Source organism: Lepisosteus platostomus, chromosome 6, assembly GCF_059453375.1.
Source record: "Lepisosteus platostomus isolate fLepPlt1 chromosome 6, fLepPlt1.hap1, whole genome shotgun sequence".
In the NCBI taxonomy this organism is placed as follows: Eukaryota; Metazoa; Chordata; class Actinopteri; order Semionotiformes; family Lepisosteidae; genus Lepisosteus; species Lepisosteus platostomus.
The window spans coordinates 3,964,133-3,981,939 of NC_142616.1; the positions used below are offsets into that span (position 1 = coordinate 3,964,133).

The 17,807-nt window shown below is 45.8% G+C and overlaps 1 protein-coding gene across 1 annotated transcript; it reads right to left on the minus strand.

Annotated features, from left to right (window-relative positions):
* Nucleotides 1-1,793: 1,793 nt before the first annotated feature.
* On the minus strand, nt 1,794-16,679 carry LOC148659651 (E3 ubiquitin-protein ligase TRIM39-like). Its single transcript, XM_088637560.1, has 8 exons — nt 15,925-16,679; nt 13,078-13,173; nt 12,699-12,932; nt 12,413-12,572; nt 12,032-12,091; nt 6,550-6,582; nt 6,123-6,149; nt 1,794-2,704 (listed from the first exon to the last, which is right to left on the minus strand). The coding sequence occupies exons 1-8, from the start codon at nt 16,513-16,515 to the stop codon at nt 2,136-2,138; spliced, it is 1,770 nt and encodes a 589-aa protein (XP_088493686.1). The 5' UTR covers nt 16,516-16,679; the 3' UTR covers nt 1,794-2,135.
* Between the last annotated feature and the right edge of the window lie 1,128 nt (nt 16,680-17,807).

Sequence of the window (17,807 nt, forward strand, 5' to 3'; positions counted from 1 at the left end):
TGGCCTGTGTCTCCGAAAGTCCACTATTAGCTCTTTCGTTTTCTTTACGTTCAAGTCCAGGTTATTGCTATGACACCACCTAAGCAGCTGTACGACTTCATCCCTGTAAGTGGACTCATCATCATCACTGATCAGTCCTATTATAGTGGTGTCATCAGCAAACTTAATGATGTGGTTGTTGCTGTGTCTTGCTGTGCAGTCGTGAGTGAACAGGGAGTACAACCTTGGACTCAGACAGCAGCCTTGTGGGGTTCCAGTGCTCAGGGTGAGTGGTGTTGATGTTTTATTGCCTATCCGCACCACCTGTGGTCTCTCGACAAGAAAGTCCAGCAGCCAGTTGCAGACAGAGGTGCACAGACCTAATCCCCTGAGCTTTGTCACCAGTTGACTGGGTATGATGGAATTGAATGCTGAACTGTAGTCCACAAACAGCATTCTCACATACAAGTTCTTAGTGTCCAGGTGTTCCAAGGCTGTATGCAGAGCCAGGGAGACAGCATCATCCACTGATCTGTTGTTCTGGTAGGCGAACTGCAAGGGGTCCAGGGACTCTGTGATGGAGGAGTTGATGTGTGACAACACCAGCTTCTCCAGGCATTTCATCACCACAGATGTTAATGGTGGTGATGAAACACCACCAACATTGTTTTTACCACATTGTTGTCATAGAGAAATTTTAGTCAAGCGGTTTAATTTATGTGCATAATAAAATGTATTTCTAAGAAAATATGTAACAGCTCGAAGTTCGATACTCATTTTGTCAACAGTGTTTTCCCGCGGTACAGCGCTGCGTCACGAAGCGAACAAAGTGAAATATTTCAGATGCGGTCGGAGAGGGCGGTACTGAGAGTCCTGAACTGGACGTTTCTCAGGTTGTTCTGAGAGTTTGGACACGGCTAAGATTAAAACAAAAGTTGAACAAGTAACAAATTGTAGCGCGTTTTGTTCCAATACAGAGGAACTAAAATAAGCTAAATGAAATATATTTATATATTGTACATGCCAAAGTTTCACAAATAATCCCTCAGATAATGATGTTGAATACACAAACTGCCGAAGCAGTGCAGTCTCTCGTGTTTCAGGTTAGTTTATATATATTAAACACAGCTGAACACAACACCAGGAATGAGTTTAACTTCACTTCTTACTAGAACAGCAGGTCTGTCGCCATCTTCTAACCCGCTTGCTCTAGGGAGCGTCTCACAATTACCACACTAACCAGCGCACAAGGGAATGTGTTAAAACTACCTCTCACGACACAGTCCCTCTGTGGACAGAGAATCATCCATATGAAATGTCCAAACGACAGGACAGAACACAAGACTGACACGGAGCACAAGTTTCTGTCCGTGAAGAAAAAAACTCGCCGCTACCAACAAACTTTTGGGCTTCATATGAAGGAAAGCGGAGCTTTCACTGGCCCATTACCAAACTTCATTGGGAAATAAAATAAAGAAAAGACTAGAAAGAAACATCCACTTTTCCCTGGATCACGATCAGAGATCAAATAAAACGTCTCTCACAAACTACCACAGTAAAAATAAACCCCAAACGAACATAAAATACCGAATATAGTCATGTATCCCTGTATTAAAGGGAGCCGAGTATAAGACTGGCTGGAGCTGCTCACAGACACAGCGCTGGTGATAAACTACAACTCCCATAACCACCCTGAGCCACTTCCTGTCTGCGTCACAGTCCCTATTCCTCCAGGCTGTGGTGACGTCAGCGGGTCCCTCCCCGTTCTGGCAGCTTCACGGTCACCGGCGCGCACAGGAGAGACTCACACGGGATTTCATTTTTAAAAGTTTATTTTCTCAAAAATTAGAAAAAAAAACACGGGAGGGTTTCCAGAGATATTTACAAGTCAGGAGTACAGCAGGCTGGTAGCGAGTTATCTCGCCCTCTCTCGTACATGTTATTTTTCCCCATCTAATTTTTTTAATATAACGCATTTAAACACGACACAACACGTACATGTTATTTTCCCCGTTTAAATGTGTTATAGTAAATAAAAAATTTAAACACGACAAACATCATCATTTCTACAATTACTACTATATTTCTGACCTCACAGTAAACCCGTCTCCCAGTGTGAGCAGTGGACAGAGAGCTGGGAGAGAGTCAGCCTGTGTTCATGAGTCAGTGACGGGTTTAATCTCCACACTGACAGCAGGCAGCAGCTCAAGGGCTTTATTACGATCCTCAGTCCAGAAGACAGGATAGATCTTCTCCCCCTGAGGGAAGACCATGTCAGTGAAAGTGTAGACATGAGCTCTGGACTCCACTGTGTAAAAGGAGACCTTCCTCTCCTCAATATCCACACACACCCCCAGCTTCCTGGGCCGCAGACTGAGGGGGAGAGGGGTCACAGGGTCAGTGAGAGCAGAGAAACCAGGGTTATAGTCCAGACACCAGTAACCCTGCTGGGGAGAGAAGCTGATCCCCCCTTTCCTCTCTGCAGACTCTCTGGTCACTCCTATTCTCCACAGGTCATTCACCTCCACCTCCCAGTAGTGTCTCCCTGAGGTGAAGGCCTCCCTGCTCACGACACAGCGCCAGAGATCAAACCTGTGAGGATTGTCAGAGAGACTCTTCCACTGTCCCAGTCTCACTCTCATCCTCTGTCCCAGTCTCACTCTCTTCCCATCCTCAGACAGGCTGAGCCCCCAGTGAGCTGTATCAGGGTCCAGAGTCACAGCAGCTGGGGAATAAAACACAAACATCACAACAGGCTCCTGCCGATCACAGTCCAACTCAACTCCATCAGACAGTGAAATGTCTTTGTCCCCAAACACACCGAGAGAGAAACACCAGTCAGTTACTAATGACTGCTCTTCCCTTCCAGAGAAACAACATCTTCTTCACTGTTTCACTAGTGTTACACATGGGAGTGATCCCCAATATCCTCTAAATACAAACATTAAACACTTGTTTTCACAGCGATGAAGCTTTATTTTTTTAAACGACATTATTAATAAACACAGGACCGACCGGACTGCAGGAGAAACTACAGCCCGACCACTCGCTTTCAAACACTTCACAACCCACCACAGCGACCTGTATACTGTAAGAAACTGGACAGCCTGTCTGTTAAACCGGTTTATTTCAAATCCCAGTTCAGCAGCTCGTTCATCTTCTCTGAGACCATTTTCCTGACGACGCAGAATAAAAAAGTGCTGAATTCAAAGACTGTGTAATGCAAGTTTTTACAGAAAAAAAATATAATGGAAAAAGCAAAACCTTGCTGAAATATAAGAAAGCCTTCCCACTTACTTTGAAAATGCGAAGAAATATCCAAAGTATTCAGTTTAAAGCAGAAATAACACATCCAGAAACCCGGAGAGAAAGACGAGAGAAACAGAGGCGCTCATACTGACTTCAGACTGCTCGCGCTCACTGTCCGCCTCTCTGATAGGAGACACCAGCTGTCAATCAGTGAGCTCTGACCACTGAGAGATGGGGGCCGGGCTTATACATGCCCAGAGCGAATGGGGGTTTTAATCGATTCAAGAAGTTTATTCGCATGACTAAAGAATACTGACTTAATACTCTCCTCATACTTAATACTTCAGTGTAAACTATTAATACTTAATACTGAGTAAATACTCCCCTTTGCCTGTCTGCCTGTCAATCTAGTGAAGATCAAAGATATTCTTATCAGCTCTTATTTTTGGACTCCTGGAGCCTAGAAAGGCTGACACAGTCACCTACATGAATTTATAAAAACACCGGCAGCCATATCACCCTGCAACTCACAACTGGCAGCCCACTGCAGCTCAGCAGGTGTGAGCCTGGTCAGTACCTGGATGGGAGACCTCCTGGAAAAAACTAAGGCTGCTGCTGGAAGAGGTGTGAGTGGGGCCAACAGGGGGTGCTCACCCTGCAGTCTATGTGGGTCCTAATTCCCCAGTATAACGATGGGGACATGATACTGTAAACAGGCGCTGTCCTGTGGATGAGACTTAAAACCAAGGTCCTGTGTGGTCATTAAAAATCCCAGGGTGTTTCTTGAAAAGAGTCGGGGTTTAACCCTGGTGTCCTGGCTAAATTTCCCCCTGGCATGTCTGAGCTGCTCTGAGGAAAACAGGCCACATAGACACTGACTGACTTCATGTCACTGAAACACTGTCATTAAAAAGAGATATCAGAATTAATTACCCCCTGTCCTGAGAGGAGGGCAATTCTCAACTCAATACTCTACTGCTCCTTCCTTTCACAGTGCTGGCATGAGTAACTGAACTTCTTATTTTGGCAGGAAATACATTATTTATTGTATTACTCTTGGCCTAGGAATAGTCCCTCAATTCAAATTACATATCCCCTTCTGTTATAGTAGTTTTTTTCACACATAGATTCTTAGACACACAGTCACTGTGTCACACTAAGGAGATAAAGACCTGTCTGATATGGAAACACAGAAGCTAAATTTACTCCCCCTGCCCTGTAAAGAAACACCCAAATCTGAGGTAAAAACCCCAATCTCTACTGACAGTAGTGATTAATGAGCTGATGTTGAAATGACTGATCTATTCTGAGACAAACACTCCACTGAGTCTCTTACTGAACCCCCATCACTGCAGCCTGTCTCAGTAGAGCTCACAGCTCTCAGATTTATTCTCCAGATCAATCACAGCCTCAGGGAGCGCAGTGGGAAGGGTCTGATTTCCTAGCGCAGCACAGTGGGAAAAAGACAAAGTGTAGCTACAGTTTCCCTGGAAAAGCAATGCAAAAGAGGGAAGAAACACCAAACAAGATGAAAAAGGCCACAAACTGTACAAAAAGAAAAACAATCCTTACCATGGAGAAAAACACAAAAATAATCCTTATATTGCAGAAAAAACCTCACCCTACTTCCAAGGATTTAGCACCTGCTTTAAAGCCCTTTAAGAGAAATAGTGCTTCTCTTGTGCCTTCAGACAAGCCTGACCAGACCTGCCTTCACTCCCCTTTTATACACTGCAGGGCTGTATAGACTGAAACACACACTGAGACTGGGGAGCATATGGGGAAAAACATTCATGCCCAGATGAAAATAAACTCTTCTTACTTGATACATCCTCCTGTAAATCAGGATATATAAAACAGAGAAAAATGGGGTTTGTTGTGTGTTCTGTGTTTTGGCCTAGTCTTACAAGACGTACGGTAATCTGAAAAAGGGCACTGCTGTTAGGAGACATACGGTAGTTAAACAAGTACAGGCAGCAAAAATTGTCCCCAGGTACAAGGATGTGTTTACAGGGATTCAAATCTAGTTTATGTCATTTTCAGAGAGGAAACTGTTTTTTAAACATGGAATGGGAAGATATTTTTTTAAAACCCAGAGTAAGAGAGGACAGCAAGCTGCAGGAGAGCCCAGAGTAAGAGAGAGAGAGACAGAGGACAACAAGCTGCAGGAGAGCCCAGAGTAAGAGAGAGACACAGAGGACAACAAGCTGCAGGAGAGCCCAGAGTAAGAGAGAGAGAGACAGAGGACAGCAAGCTGCAGGAGAGCCCAGAGTAAGAGAGAGAGAGAGACAGAGGACAGCAAGCTGCAGGAGAGCCCAGAGTAAGAGAGAGAGAGAGACAGAGGACAATGACCGACACTAACAGAAAGATTACAGCAGCTGAGAAATGAGCAGAGACTGTTTTTTTTATATTTTCTGAACTGCAAAAGGTGAAGATGTTGCTGTCATTTTTTTCATGTATAACGGTCATGTACCCTAGGATTTGGACAGCTGATTGTTACTGGCTCTGCTCCTGATTCCTCCTGATATTTCACATTTATTCTCAAAATCCAGGGTCACAGGCTCTGCAAAATTCAGCCTGAAGACCCTCACGAAGGAGTGACACTGACAAAGGAGTGAGCAGAGCTCACAGGACATGGCCTTTGGGTAGAACGAGTTTTGGAACACCTTCAGCCCCTCTGGAAGAACTTTCTGCTGGCCACTAGGTGAAGATCTCTTAAGGATCCCAATAGGATTTCATGTACTATATTACAGACGTGACAATGAAATACATCTTCTATTTACCTAACAGGAACAACCAATTAACACTAAAGAGATCGTCTGAGAGTGTATTCAATAACCTCTGACACGAGGGCTTAAAACAGCCCCTGTGTCATCAAGAGGAAACAGACCTACCTGCAGCACTGCAGATCCACTGCCATTCTGAAACACAGAGATACAGACACTGTTAATCACAGTCACACACTGGAACACAGAGATACAGACACTGTTAATCACAGACACACACTGGAGCACAGAGATACAGACACTGTTATTCACAGCCACACACTGGAACACAGAGATACAGACACTGTTAATCACAGACACACACTGGACCACAGAGATACAGACACTGTTAATCACAGTGACACACTGGAACACAGAGATACAGACACTGTTAATCACAGTCACACACTGTAACACAGAGATACAGACACTGTTAATCACAGTCTCACACTGGAACACAGAGACACAGACACTGTGAATCACAGTCACACTCTGGTAATAAGATGTCAGTACAGTCAGTGCTGTCAGTCAGCAGAGTTTCACACAGTGTACATACGTGATTTAGGGATAGGAGCTCGCTTCACAGCATCTACAGAAAGAGAGAGTAGATCTTTATTGTATTAAAGACCTTTCTTGCTTCTTACCTGTTATTATAGCAGAGTTTATCCTACAGTCTGCAGTCAGTTCAGTTCAGGATCCCCAGTCTCCACTGCAGTGTGGATCAGAGTGTCAGTGAGTGTGAGCAGCAGTGGCTGTAAGACTGGAGTCTCACTCAATAAGACTGAGCAGCACAAGGCAATAAGACACACAGACACATCACAGGACACCCTGGAGTCTGGTGCTTGAGCCACTGAGAGATGAGAAATTAACAGTCTGCTGTTAACAACAGTGAGGAATATTTCACATTTAAAGACCAATCATTGATACTGAAAACTGTTCCTTGTTCAGTCAGATGAGTGAAAGTGTTGGCAATTCTCACACAGCCTGAGTGACCCGTCCCCACAGTGACCAGTATCACTGACTGAGATACAGTGATGTCCTGCTCACTGGTCACACTGCCTGATCTCTGGACATCAGCTGGACAGTGAGAGATGACCAGTTACAGTCGATGGTGAGCACATCTCCACACCAGGCCTGATCCAGGAAGACTGACACACAGACAGTGCGCTCCTGTGTTTTTGTGTATGGCTCATGCATTCATCAAGACATCTCAGACAACCTCATCCATCGTACACATGTGTAGAATATAAATAAATAATATATAGTATCTTACAAAAAATGGTAATTGTACCTAATTTTAATACATTAAAATATCTGCTGTCCCAAACACAGAATTTTTCAGAAAAACCTGAATGTAAAACAAGATGCAACCTATTATTTATGATGAGAAAAATGTCCTCGGGTTATATTTCTAGTTCACAATGGTCTAAATCATAGAGTTTAAGGAAAGTGAATAGGTTTATGGAGTGGGAAATATGTCAAATATTTCAAACATAATCTTCTACTTATTTGTATAGAGTGGGAGAGCTGTATAAGCTGTTGCAGGTTGCAAAAGAAAAAGAAGAAGCTAATTCTATGCTGCAAAGTAATGTAAGACAGCAAAATATGCAACATTTCACCTTTGAAGTCTTCATGCATTTCATAGAATTAAACCTCATTTGTTACTTCCAGTATTCCGTTTCCTTGTTTATTTTTTTAATAGAATCTCTTCCATTATGTTTTTAAACAGGTTTTTGCTCCCCTTTCTTTTTAAACCTCTCTCACACTCACTCTGGTGGGACTAGTGAAATAATATTGACACTCCAGTGTCATTCTTAGTGAAACACACCACTGGGTCTCTTAATGACCAGGACCATGTGAGAACACCAGCTGGGCTGAAGAGAAAGACCCCAAAGTTATTACCCCTGACCAGTAAGAGGAGCCCTACAGCTCCAGTAAATACCCCTCTTAAACTAACCATGAGCACCTGACTCTGACATGTCTGAGCTGCTCTGAGGAAAACAGGCTGAACTGTGACCCCAAGCTTCTCTCTGTCTGTGTGTCTGTGTCTCATGGAGAGCAAGCTGGGGTCCTGTATGTGAAAAGATGAATTCCTAATGCAAGAGATTGTATATGGCAAATAAAGAGATCTTGATCTTAAACGTGTGTCATTTTTACCATTTCTGTGACAAGTAGAATTGACACAGCTTTCCAAACATCTGTTCTTCTTGATGTGACACTGCAGGAACATGTCCTGTACAGAGTGTTTGCTCACTCTTTCAACACTGAACAGAATACATTTACGATGACTTATACCTGCTGTTGGCTTCCTGTTACTGTTGGTCCCAGTAAACAGCAAGCCAGCAATGGACAAACTGTGTAACGGGTTGTGTGTCATCCTGAATTCTTTTTCTTTTTGTCTGTCATTCCCCTATCTCTTCACATTCATCTGCGCAAAATACACAGAAATACTGTTTCTTCCCTTTCAACTTATACCTCTCCTGCATTTTACTGTGTAATTCCCAGTTCAAGTGTATTTGATGTCTGCAAACTGTAGTCTAAAAGCGTTTGAGGTTTTTGTGCTTAAAGATTTAGTGACTGACCAACAATAACCTAAGACATTCTGATTTTGGCAGGATATCAAGAACAAATGATGTTGGGTTTTCCTATTGCTCTGTTTGTTCAGACAGATCAAGTCCTGACTGTTTCTTCCTGCTGACCCATCAGCCTGGTTGATGTGTGAAGAGAAGCAGCCATTTCTCAGACAAGACAGAGGCCTACAGGCCCCAGAGGAGCCCCTGTACCAGAGTCACACTGCTGCCGCTCACAAGAGGCTGTGTGTCTGTGAAGCTGCAGGGGAAGAGCAGTGTCATCATACCATCATTATTGTGAGACTGGCTCTGCTCCTGAATATTCCAGTTATTCACAAATCCAGGGTCTCAGACTCTGACACATTCTGACAGATGGAGAATGGCAAAGGGCTGTGGCAAGACGGACTTCCCAAGGAATTCTACACCTGCTTCTGGGACACCCCAGGGGCAGACCTGGTGGAGGTGGAACAAGAGCTCTTCCATCAGCAAAAAGCTTGGACACAGGATGAGGGAAGGTGTCATCTCTCAGCACTTCAGGAGGGGTTCAAAAGATGCTCTGCATGGACATCAAGATCGTGTCCAAGCTACTGGCCATTAGACTGAGGACCGCCCTGCCCCACTTTATCAGCAGCGTCCAGATATGTGTGGTGAGAGGGTGATAAGTCAGCTGGAAAGTTTCAGCTGCTGGACAGGATACTGTACTCTGAAGTGAACAGTAGGGTCAACATGAACAGACATCTTTGGGATTTAATCCCCCAGGAATCTGGAGTAGGACAAGGGTGTCCTCATTCACCTCTTCTCTATGTTCTCATTACAGAGCTGTAGGCAGAGGCACAGGGGAAGTCCTCAAGATCTCCCAGTACACATGACGCTGTTCCTGATTTCAGACAGGGGGTTGCAGAGTGGGCTGCAGGTCAGGGAGCAGTACTGCAGGGCCTCAGACTTGAGGCTAATAAACAGAAAGAGCAAGGGCAAGCTCTTTGGACCCTGGAGGGACAGGAACATGCCGCCAGCAGGTCTCAAGCTTTGCATGGAGCCCCTAATGATACTGGTGGTTTCATTCCAGAGCCAGGACAACAAGAACATAAACTGGACAGAGAGGACCGTCAAGGTCAACGTGTAACTGGGCCTGTGGAAGACTCGCACGCTGACTCTCATGGGGAAAGTGAGGGTGCTGAAGGCAGACACCCTGCTGGCTTTAGCTGACCTGGTCGTGGTGTACCCTCTGTCAGCCAGACTCAGACAAGCGCTGCAAGGGATGGTGGAACAGGTACGAGTACATCACAAGGAACCAGATGTGCCAGACAGTGAGGAAGGGGGAGAGATGTGCCGAATTCCCCCTGAAACTCCACTGCATCTTCTTCTGAAACCTCTGTCACTAGGGGCTGGACCCCATCAGTCACAATTCTCAGTACTTTGTCAGGCTGTGGTTCTCCCTCCCAGTGAAGCATCTGATCTGGTGTCAAACACTAGTCCTAAAGCAGAAAACTGACCGGAGACCTACTAGGAGGTATGAGGCCATGAGACAGCCAGAGCTCTGTACCAACAAAAGTCACTATACAAGGAAGAGAAAGGAGGAACTAGTCACCAGGGAGAGACAGATGATCCTACAGGTCACCGGGGAGGGGCTGACGATCCCATGGGAGACCTCAGTAAAGACTCAACCCAGAGGACTAGACAACAAGCTGAAGGCCCTCAGCTGGATGACTGTGCACCAGAGCTGGTGACCAGAGAGGTGTCATGCCCTCTGCAGCCAAAGGGTGCTCCTACTCTGTCCTGTCCCCAGTTCCTTGTGCTTTGCTGTCCTTCCGGTGTCTCTGTCTCTGGGGATATACAGTATATGTCCAGGTCTCTCATTCCCCTTCGCTCATCATTGACGTTCGGATGTCCTGAGACCCGCCCAGCACCAGGTCGCCCCACGTCCGCTGCCTGAGGACATTGGTTTCTATACGACTCCTGAACAGCTGAGCCCAGGCTAACCCCTGTTCCACAACTACGCATAGGCTCTTTTTCACTCTCCTGCCTCTCCACGATTTGTCCCTTCCGACATCCGTGACAGAATGCTGAGCCTCCTACTGACCCTGCGAGCGGCGCTTTTTTGGTTTTCCACAGTTTTTTTTCCTCTGGGCTTTTTTTTTCTCTCAGCTCTCCTATTCTAATTGCGAGATTCTTTTTCCGACTCCTGTGCCTGTGAGCGGGCCGTGTGCCTGGCTTTCCTCGGGTTGTCCACTCCGATATCAGTGATAGAATGTTGAATGTGCCTATTGCCCAGTCTGCGGTAATTTTCCTGGGTTTTTGTCCTTTTCTTTGTTTCTGCCTGGTGTTTTGCTTTTTTCACTTCCTGGTTTCCCCTTCTCTCTGGTCCCCCTGTCCCCTGTGTTGTAGAACTCTTGGTTCCTATCTGTTTATTGTGGTTTGTAACCCTGGTCTCCCAGGTTTATTTCTGTCGTTGTTTGTGCTTGTTTACTTGTCTTTGTTTGTTTTATGTCTCCGGAGCACTACCCCGGCCCCCCCTTCCGCTACCCAATAAAGGTTTCTACCCTGGAGGAGGGGGTAGCTCTCAGCCGTGGACTCCCGGAGGTTTCCTTTCAGTTAAATGATGTTTTTCCTCCCCCAGTGCTGTGCAGCTCGCTTATTTGTATGGGCGTCAGGAGCCGCCCATGAAGGGGAGGGGGTACTGTCATGGCCTCTGCATCCAGAGGGAGCTCCAACTCTGTCCTTTCCCTAGTTTCCTGTGCTTTGCTGTCCTTCCGGTGTCTCTCTCTCTGGGGATATATATTTCCGGGTCTCTTATTCCCCTTGGCTCAGGATTGACGTTCGGATGTCTTGAGACCCGCCTAGCACCAGATCGCCCCACGTCCGCTGCCTGAGAGCATTGGTTTCTATACAACTCCTGAACTGCTGAACTGTTTCATCAGAGCAAAAGAGCACTGGACAGTACTGAGGGCTGAAGAAAACCCAGAAAAACTGTTCCTTGGTGCTCCTGTTGAGAAATGGACAATCGCAGTTTCAAAGCCAGGACTGCAGCCAGTGGTAACACCCAGGAGGCTTGGAGGGGCTCTTATTCTGTGAACCAGCCTCACTGACCACTTGCAAAATAGAATGATTGATAATGGACAATCACTCTTTTTGAGACGATTTAAATTCTGTAGAATAGTTGTTGTCAGAATTGTATTCTCTGTAAGCACTGTGCACTGCACATTGTTGTAATAAAGTGCATTTTCTTAAATAAACTACACCCACTGGAACTTCTGTGTCCATCTGTGTGTTTGACACAGTGTGTCTCTGATCCACACAGAGTGACTGTCTGCAAGCTTGATTTTCTGAATTCAGACGTGTATCAGCATGTATCAGAGTGTGAATCAGTGTGTGTGTCAGAGTGTGTATCAGTTTCTGTATCACTGTTCCTGCTGTGTGTTTGAGCTCCAGGTATATTTCAGAGGGGAACTGGTGTGAAAACAGACTCACAGTGTAAAAGCTCTGCTCTGGACCCGGGCTCTGGAGTCAGCAGACTGTAGACTTCAGTCACTGGGGAGACACACAGAGAAATGTCTCATCAGGGCTGCAGTAACAGAGTAACAGGAATAACATGTTCTACTGGACTGGGACTGTAGCCCCTATTTAAACATTCCTGTTAAACTATATACAGCACAATATAACAACTCACTTACTGTCATAAAGATTTGTGAGACTGGAGATTTTAAGACATTTCACCTAGAATTTGAATCATTGACTGATAAGCTGCTCTGATAAATACAGTCACTGCACAAAAAATTCATTGACAATATAAGAGAAAAACAGGAAATATATAAGCTGTCCAGAAAAACATCAGTGTGTTTCTCTACTAACCTGTTATGGAAATCTTTATTGATTCCTTCTTGCAGAGATCCTCCAGTCGCTCTTTCAGTCCAGAGACAGCTCTCCTCACTGCCTCAGGAGAGAAGTGTGGACGGACAGGGATGCTGGGTGAGTCTCCAGCTCCAGGGGGGACACAGACAGACTGGAAACCCTGCAGCAGGGAAGAGAAAGAGGAGTTTCCAGTCAAACACAGCACACATTCCTGGGGAGAAGCCAGGAGCAGCTCTGTGTGAGAGACACCCTTCTGTACTGCAGAGTCACAGAGCAGTGATGTTACCTGGAGGAAATGGATGTGATCCTCTGTGTGTGAGAGCTGGTTCAGCTCAGAGTCTCTCCTTTTCAGCTCAGCGATTTCCTTCTCCAGTTGCTCTAGAAGTCCTTCAGCCTGACTCACTGCAGCCCTCTCTTGAGCTCTGATCAGCTCTGTAACCTCAGAGCGTGTTCTCTCAATGGAGCGGATCAGCTCAGTAAAGATCCTGTCAGTGTCCTGTACTGCTGTGTGTGCAGAGCTCTGAGGGAGGAGACACACACTGGATTATTACACAGGAAAACACTCAAACTACATTATGCTGTATGCTCTGTTTCCAAAGGGTACTGTCCAGTGTCCAGCTGTGGAAATGTGTGTCTGTGTGTCCACTCCTCTGGTAAATACCCACTCTGAGTGACTCCACAGCCTGTCTCAACTCCTGCAGCTCCTTCTCTCTCTCCTGCAGTCTCTGCTGAGTTTGTGTCTGTGTCTCCACCAGCTGCTTCTGTGGAGAAACAGAGACACAGGACATTTCTGCTGTGAGAGAATCACATTACAAAGACACCCCTTAGAGTCACCCTCGGAAATCCACACTCTGTATCCCTGATGTCTTATCCACACGAGATGTGTTTCCTGGTCCTGTCTGACATGCTCCTGTTTCATGTCTAATCAACACCGGCAGCGTGTGCAGCGCAGCAGACACCTGACACCTGGGTCTGCACATCTGTATGTGAGGTGAAATGAAAAAACAAGATAATTGTGTTTCAAATTATATATGAAACATAATCTAGAGATAGTTCAGGTGGGGAGCTGCATCAGCATGCGTAGGCTGCAAAGGAACAAGCAATAGGCTTATTCCATACTGAAAAAAAGAAGAAAGAAAACACAACGTTTCTCACACCTGAAGAAGAATAAACCTATTACTTGTTCCTTCATAATCTAGAGATTTCAGATTTCATTCATCTCAATATACACTAGTGTCCTGACTGCTCTCGGCATCTCAAAACAGAGGACTACAGCAGTGCTGATGAGCCTTGTTGCCACTAGTTTCTCTGAGTGGTCAGAGGAGACCCTGTGGCTGACGTGCTTGACCGCTGGATGAGGTTCTGGACCAGGCAGACCCTGTGTCCGACCACATCTCACATCCTGTCTGCTTCTGGGGAAATTCAGATCATTTCAGAGGACAAAAGGAAACATGTTCTGTGTCAGATTGACTCCAGCAGAGCCCAGCGTGAGTCTTGTATTTAATAAAGCAGGTGAAGGTATTATACCACAGTTAAGTGGTTTATGTGTCTGAGATCCACCACCTGCCTATTAGATCCCCTTCCCAGCACTTTATTTCAATCCTGTTTCTCTGCTTTCTGCCCCATAGTCCTCAGTATAATAAATGAATCCTTGAGCACTGATGTGGTACCAGTGGCTTCACAACTGCTGCTGTTACCCCTGTGTGAGAAAGAGAATCATGGCTCTGAACAACTTTCACCCTCTCTCCAACTTTCATACCCTTTCATTACCTTTTCATGCAGAAAGTTTACAGTGTGCTGTTAGACTTCAGTTAAATAATCCTCTTTGAACTCCAATATGGTTTCAGACAACCTCACAGCACAGAAAGTGCCCTGGTCAAAGTCACTAACGATCTTCTAACGGCTTCTGATTCTCGTTCTCTTTCTGTCCTCATTCTTACTGAGCTCAGTGCTGCTTTCGACACTGTCAGCCATGACCTCTCACTTTCTTGTCTTGAGACTGTGTTTGGAGTTTCTGACACTGCTCTTCAATGGTTCCAGTCTTACCTCACTGATCACTTTCACTCTGTCTCTCTTGGCGATTGTAGCTCTGAAATTGGACTCATTAAGTCTGGTCTTCCTCAGGGGTTGACACTGGGCCCCTACCCTTCAGCATGTATGAGTTCTGATGATACTCAAATCTGCAGTACAGTCTGTCCATACTAAACTGACACTGACATGTCTCTGCTCTAATTGCTTCTCTGACATAAACACATGGATGACTCACAATTTCCTTCATTTAAACTGCAACAAGACAGAAGTCATGTTTCTTGGCACACCAATGCAGTATCCTTATCTGTGGATGACACTGTACTGGAGTCACAGTCAAAATTGAAGAATTTGGGGGTGATATCTGATCAAGGATGACATATTCAACAAATTGTCAAAACATCATTCTTCCACCACAGAAATACCACCAGGTTGTGTCCTATGTTATAGCTAAGTGTTGCTGAAAGCTGGTCAACTCTTTCATCTTTACTCATATTGACTACTGTAACGCTCCACACGCTGGGGTATCTAAACCCACACTGAACAAACTTCAGTTTGTCCAGAATTTGGCAGCCAGAATCCTGATTAGGTCTAGTGCAAGTGATTACATTACTCCTGTCCTGGAGTCCCTGAACTGGCTTCCTATCAGGTTTCATGTCGACTTCAAAGTCCTCATGATCCCCTAAAAGTCTCTGCATGGCTCGACACCTCAGTACCTGTCAGAGTTACTATCATCCTACTCCCCACCTCACAACCTTCACTCTTCTAATTCTGGTCTCCTGTCTGTCCCCCAAGCCAGCACTCTGGGTGACAGGGCTTCTCCTGCTGCAGCCCAGAGCTCTGGAATTCTATCCCTGTGGATATCATAGAGTCACCTTCCCTGAGCTCTTTCTAATCCAGACTCACAATCTTCTATTCATTAAGAGCTTTAATTTAACTGGGTCTGTTTCTGTTTCTTTGCTTTTATACTGTTTTTCCAAACCCCCTTCTACTTTCTCCAATCACTGCATTTTTTGTGCTGTAAATTGCTTTGCCACTTTTAAAGGTGCCAAATAAAAATATAGTTTATTATTATTGATCATACAGTTATGGTGAAATTAAATTAGGACTTCATTAATGAGGGTGCAGTCTGTTCTAGAGGTGTTGAGTGTGCTGTGCATTAATGAGGGTGCAGTCTGTTCTAGAAGTGTTGAGTGTGCTGTGTGCAGTTGTACAGGTTCACTGGTGCTTCATGAGGACAGTAAAGAGGGAAACAGTGAAGGAGAGGAGGAGGAGATAATGAACAACAGACAGAAGAACAGGAGACACTTCAGAGACACAACAGTGTGGATCACAGCTGAGTACATGAGCAGGACTCAGCAGTGGAGATCCAGCATTACAGATACAGTAAATACAGTCCAGAGATCACTTAGAGCACCAAATATACTATATGTCCTTTTTTAATCTTTTACTTGAGAGCTTAATTACAGTATCAAAGTCCTCACCTGTTTCTCTGTCCTTCCTGCTGCAACTGAGACAGCATCATGGCCTCTGTGTTCATCCAGTAGACAGAGATAACAAACACACTTCTGGTCAGTACAGCAATAGACCTCCAGCAGTTTGTCATGAGTGGAGCAGATCTTCTCCTGCAGTTGTCCTGTGGCATCAACCAGCTTGTGTTTCTTCAATGGAGCAGCTTCATAGTGAGGCTGGAGGTGAGTCTGACAGTAAGAGGCCAGACACACCAGACAGGATTTCACAGCTCCCCTCTGTCTCCCAGTGCAGACATCACACAGCACATCTCCAGGGCCAGCAGGACTGTGAGCAGGAGGAGGGCCACTGAGCCCTGTCTCCTTCAGTTTCTCCACCACTTCAGCCAGCAGGGTGTTTCTGTGAAGATCAGGTCTTGGGGTGAAGGTCTGTCTGCACTGGGGGCAGCTGTAGATCCCAGTCTGATCTTCCTGATCCCAGCAGTTCTTAATACAGCCCATACAGTAACTGTGTCCACAGAGCAGAGCCACTGGATCCTTCAGCAAATCCAGACACACTGAGCAGCTGAACTGGTCGTGAGAAACTGAAATACTGCCTTCTGCCATTTTTCTGAGAAGTAAAAGCTGCACAGAGAGGAGCAGTAGAGACGGAGCTGCAGTGAGGCTGTTTCTAGTGAAACGAAACTGATCTCTGAGTTTCACTTCCTGGATCTGCACAGAGCTGCAGGGGTGTGATTATTAGGGGGTGTGGTTGTTAGGGGTGTGATTAGGGTAGTCAGGGGGAGTGGTTTAGAACTGCAGTTATGAAACAGCTTTGGTGGTTGTTGTTTGGGGAAGGTGTGGGGTTGTAAGAGATGTGACTTTCTGTGTCATTTTGGACTCAGCCTGACAGAAAGAAGTTTTTTTAATAAACGTCGATGTCAGTAGCTGCTCAGGTGAAGTCAATCCAGTTGTTTGTGTTCCCAATAATCAAAACAATAAAATACTAACTCACTCACACAGCATGAGAAGATCAGAGCATGATGGTGACAGACAAGAGGAGGCCAGCTGGCCCATCCAGCTGTTTAATCGTTGGGAGTTATTTGGCTCCAGGATCTCCTCCAGCTGTGTTTTGACAGAGGGGTGTCACAGCTCCACATGGTGCAGAGGATTTCACTGTCCGGGTGTGAGCTCTTACTGTGAGCAGTCCAGTCTGCTGTGTCTCTCTCTCCTGGCCAGTGAGCCCAGCCTGCTGTCTGGCTCTGCCCTGCAGCGTGTGGGCCAGCAGGGTACGTCCAGGGCTTCGTGCTTCAGCTGCGCAGTGACCCCCCTGTGAGCCGCACAGACCTGCGGAGCGCTGCAGAGAGTCACGAGCCCATCTCTCCCCCGAGAGACGCTAGAGGAGCAGATGGACAGGGCAGTGTCATGTGGGTGTGATTGTGATCTCCATCCACCCAGCGCAACAGCGAGCCCCTGATCTCTGTGTGCAGCAGCTCTCCTTCCGTCCACAGGGACTGACAACACCCCGCGTGTCTGATAATTACTAGAAACTCATTAGTCTGACCATCTCATCTCATGTTACTCTAAGGGGTTGTGGAACCTGTTTCACACTCCCACCACTGTTTGTGTAAAGCAGTACTCCTGTGCTGTGATGGAAACCCACTTTCTTGTCAACACCTCTGAGAAGTTAATCAGTCTGGATACAGTAAGTCCCTCCTGCAGCTGAGATTCACTGGTGTTCAGTGTGACGTTATCAGAGGTCGTCAGGTCACAACCAATTGGAATCTCAAGGCTGTACTCCTGAGAAAAGCCAGGATTTTGTCCTCAAGTCTTTTACAACAAAGGCATCCTAAAACACAAGCAAGTTCCCTCTTTTAGGAAGAGAACCACAAGCAAATGGAATCCTTAATACAAACACC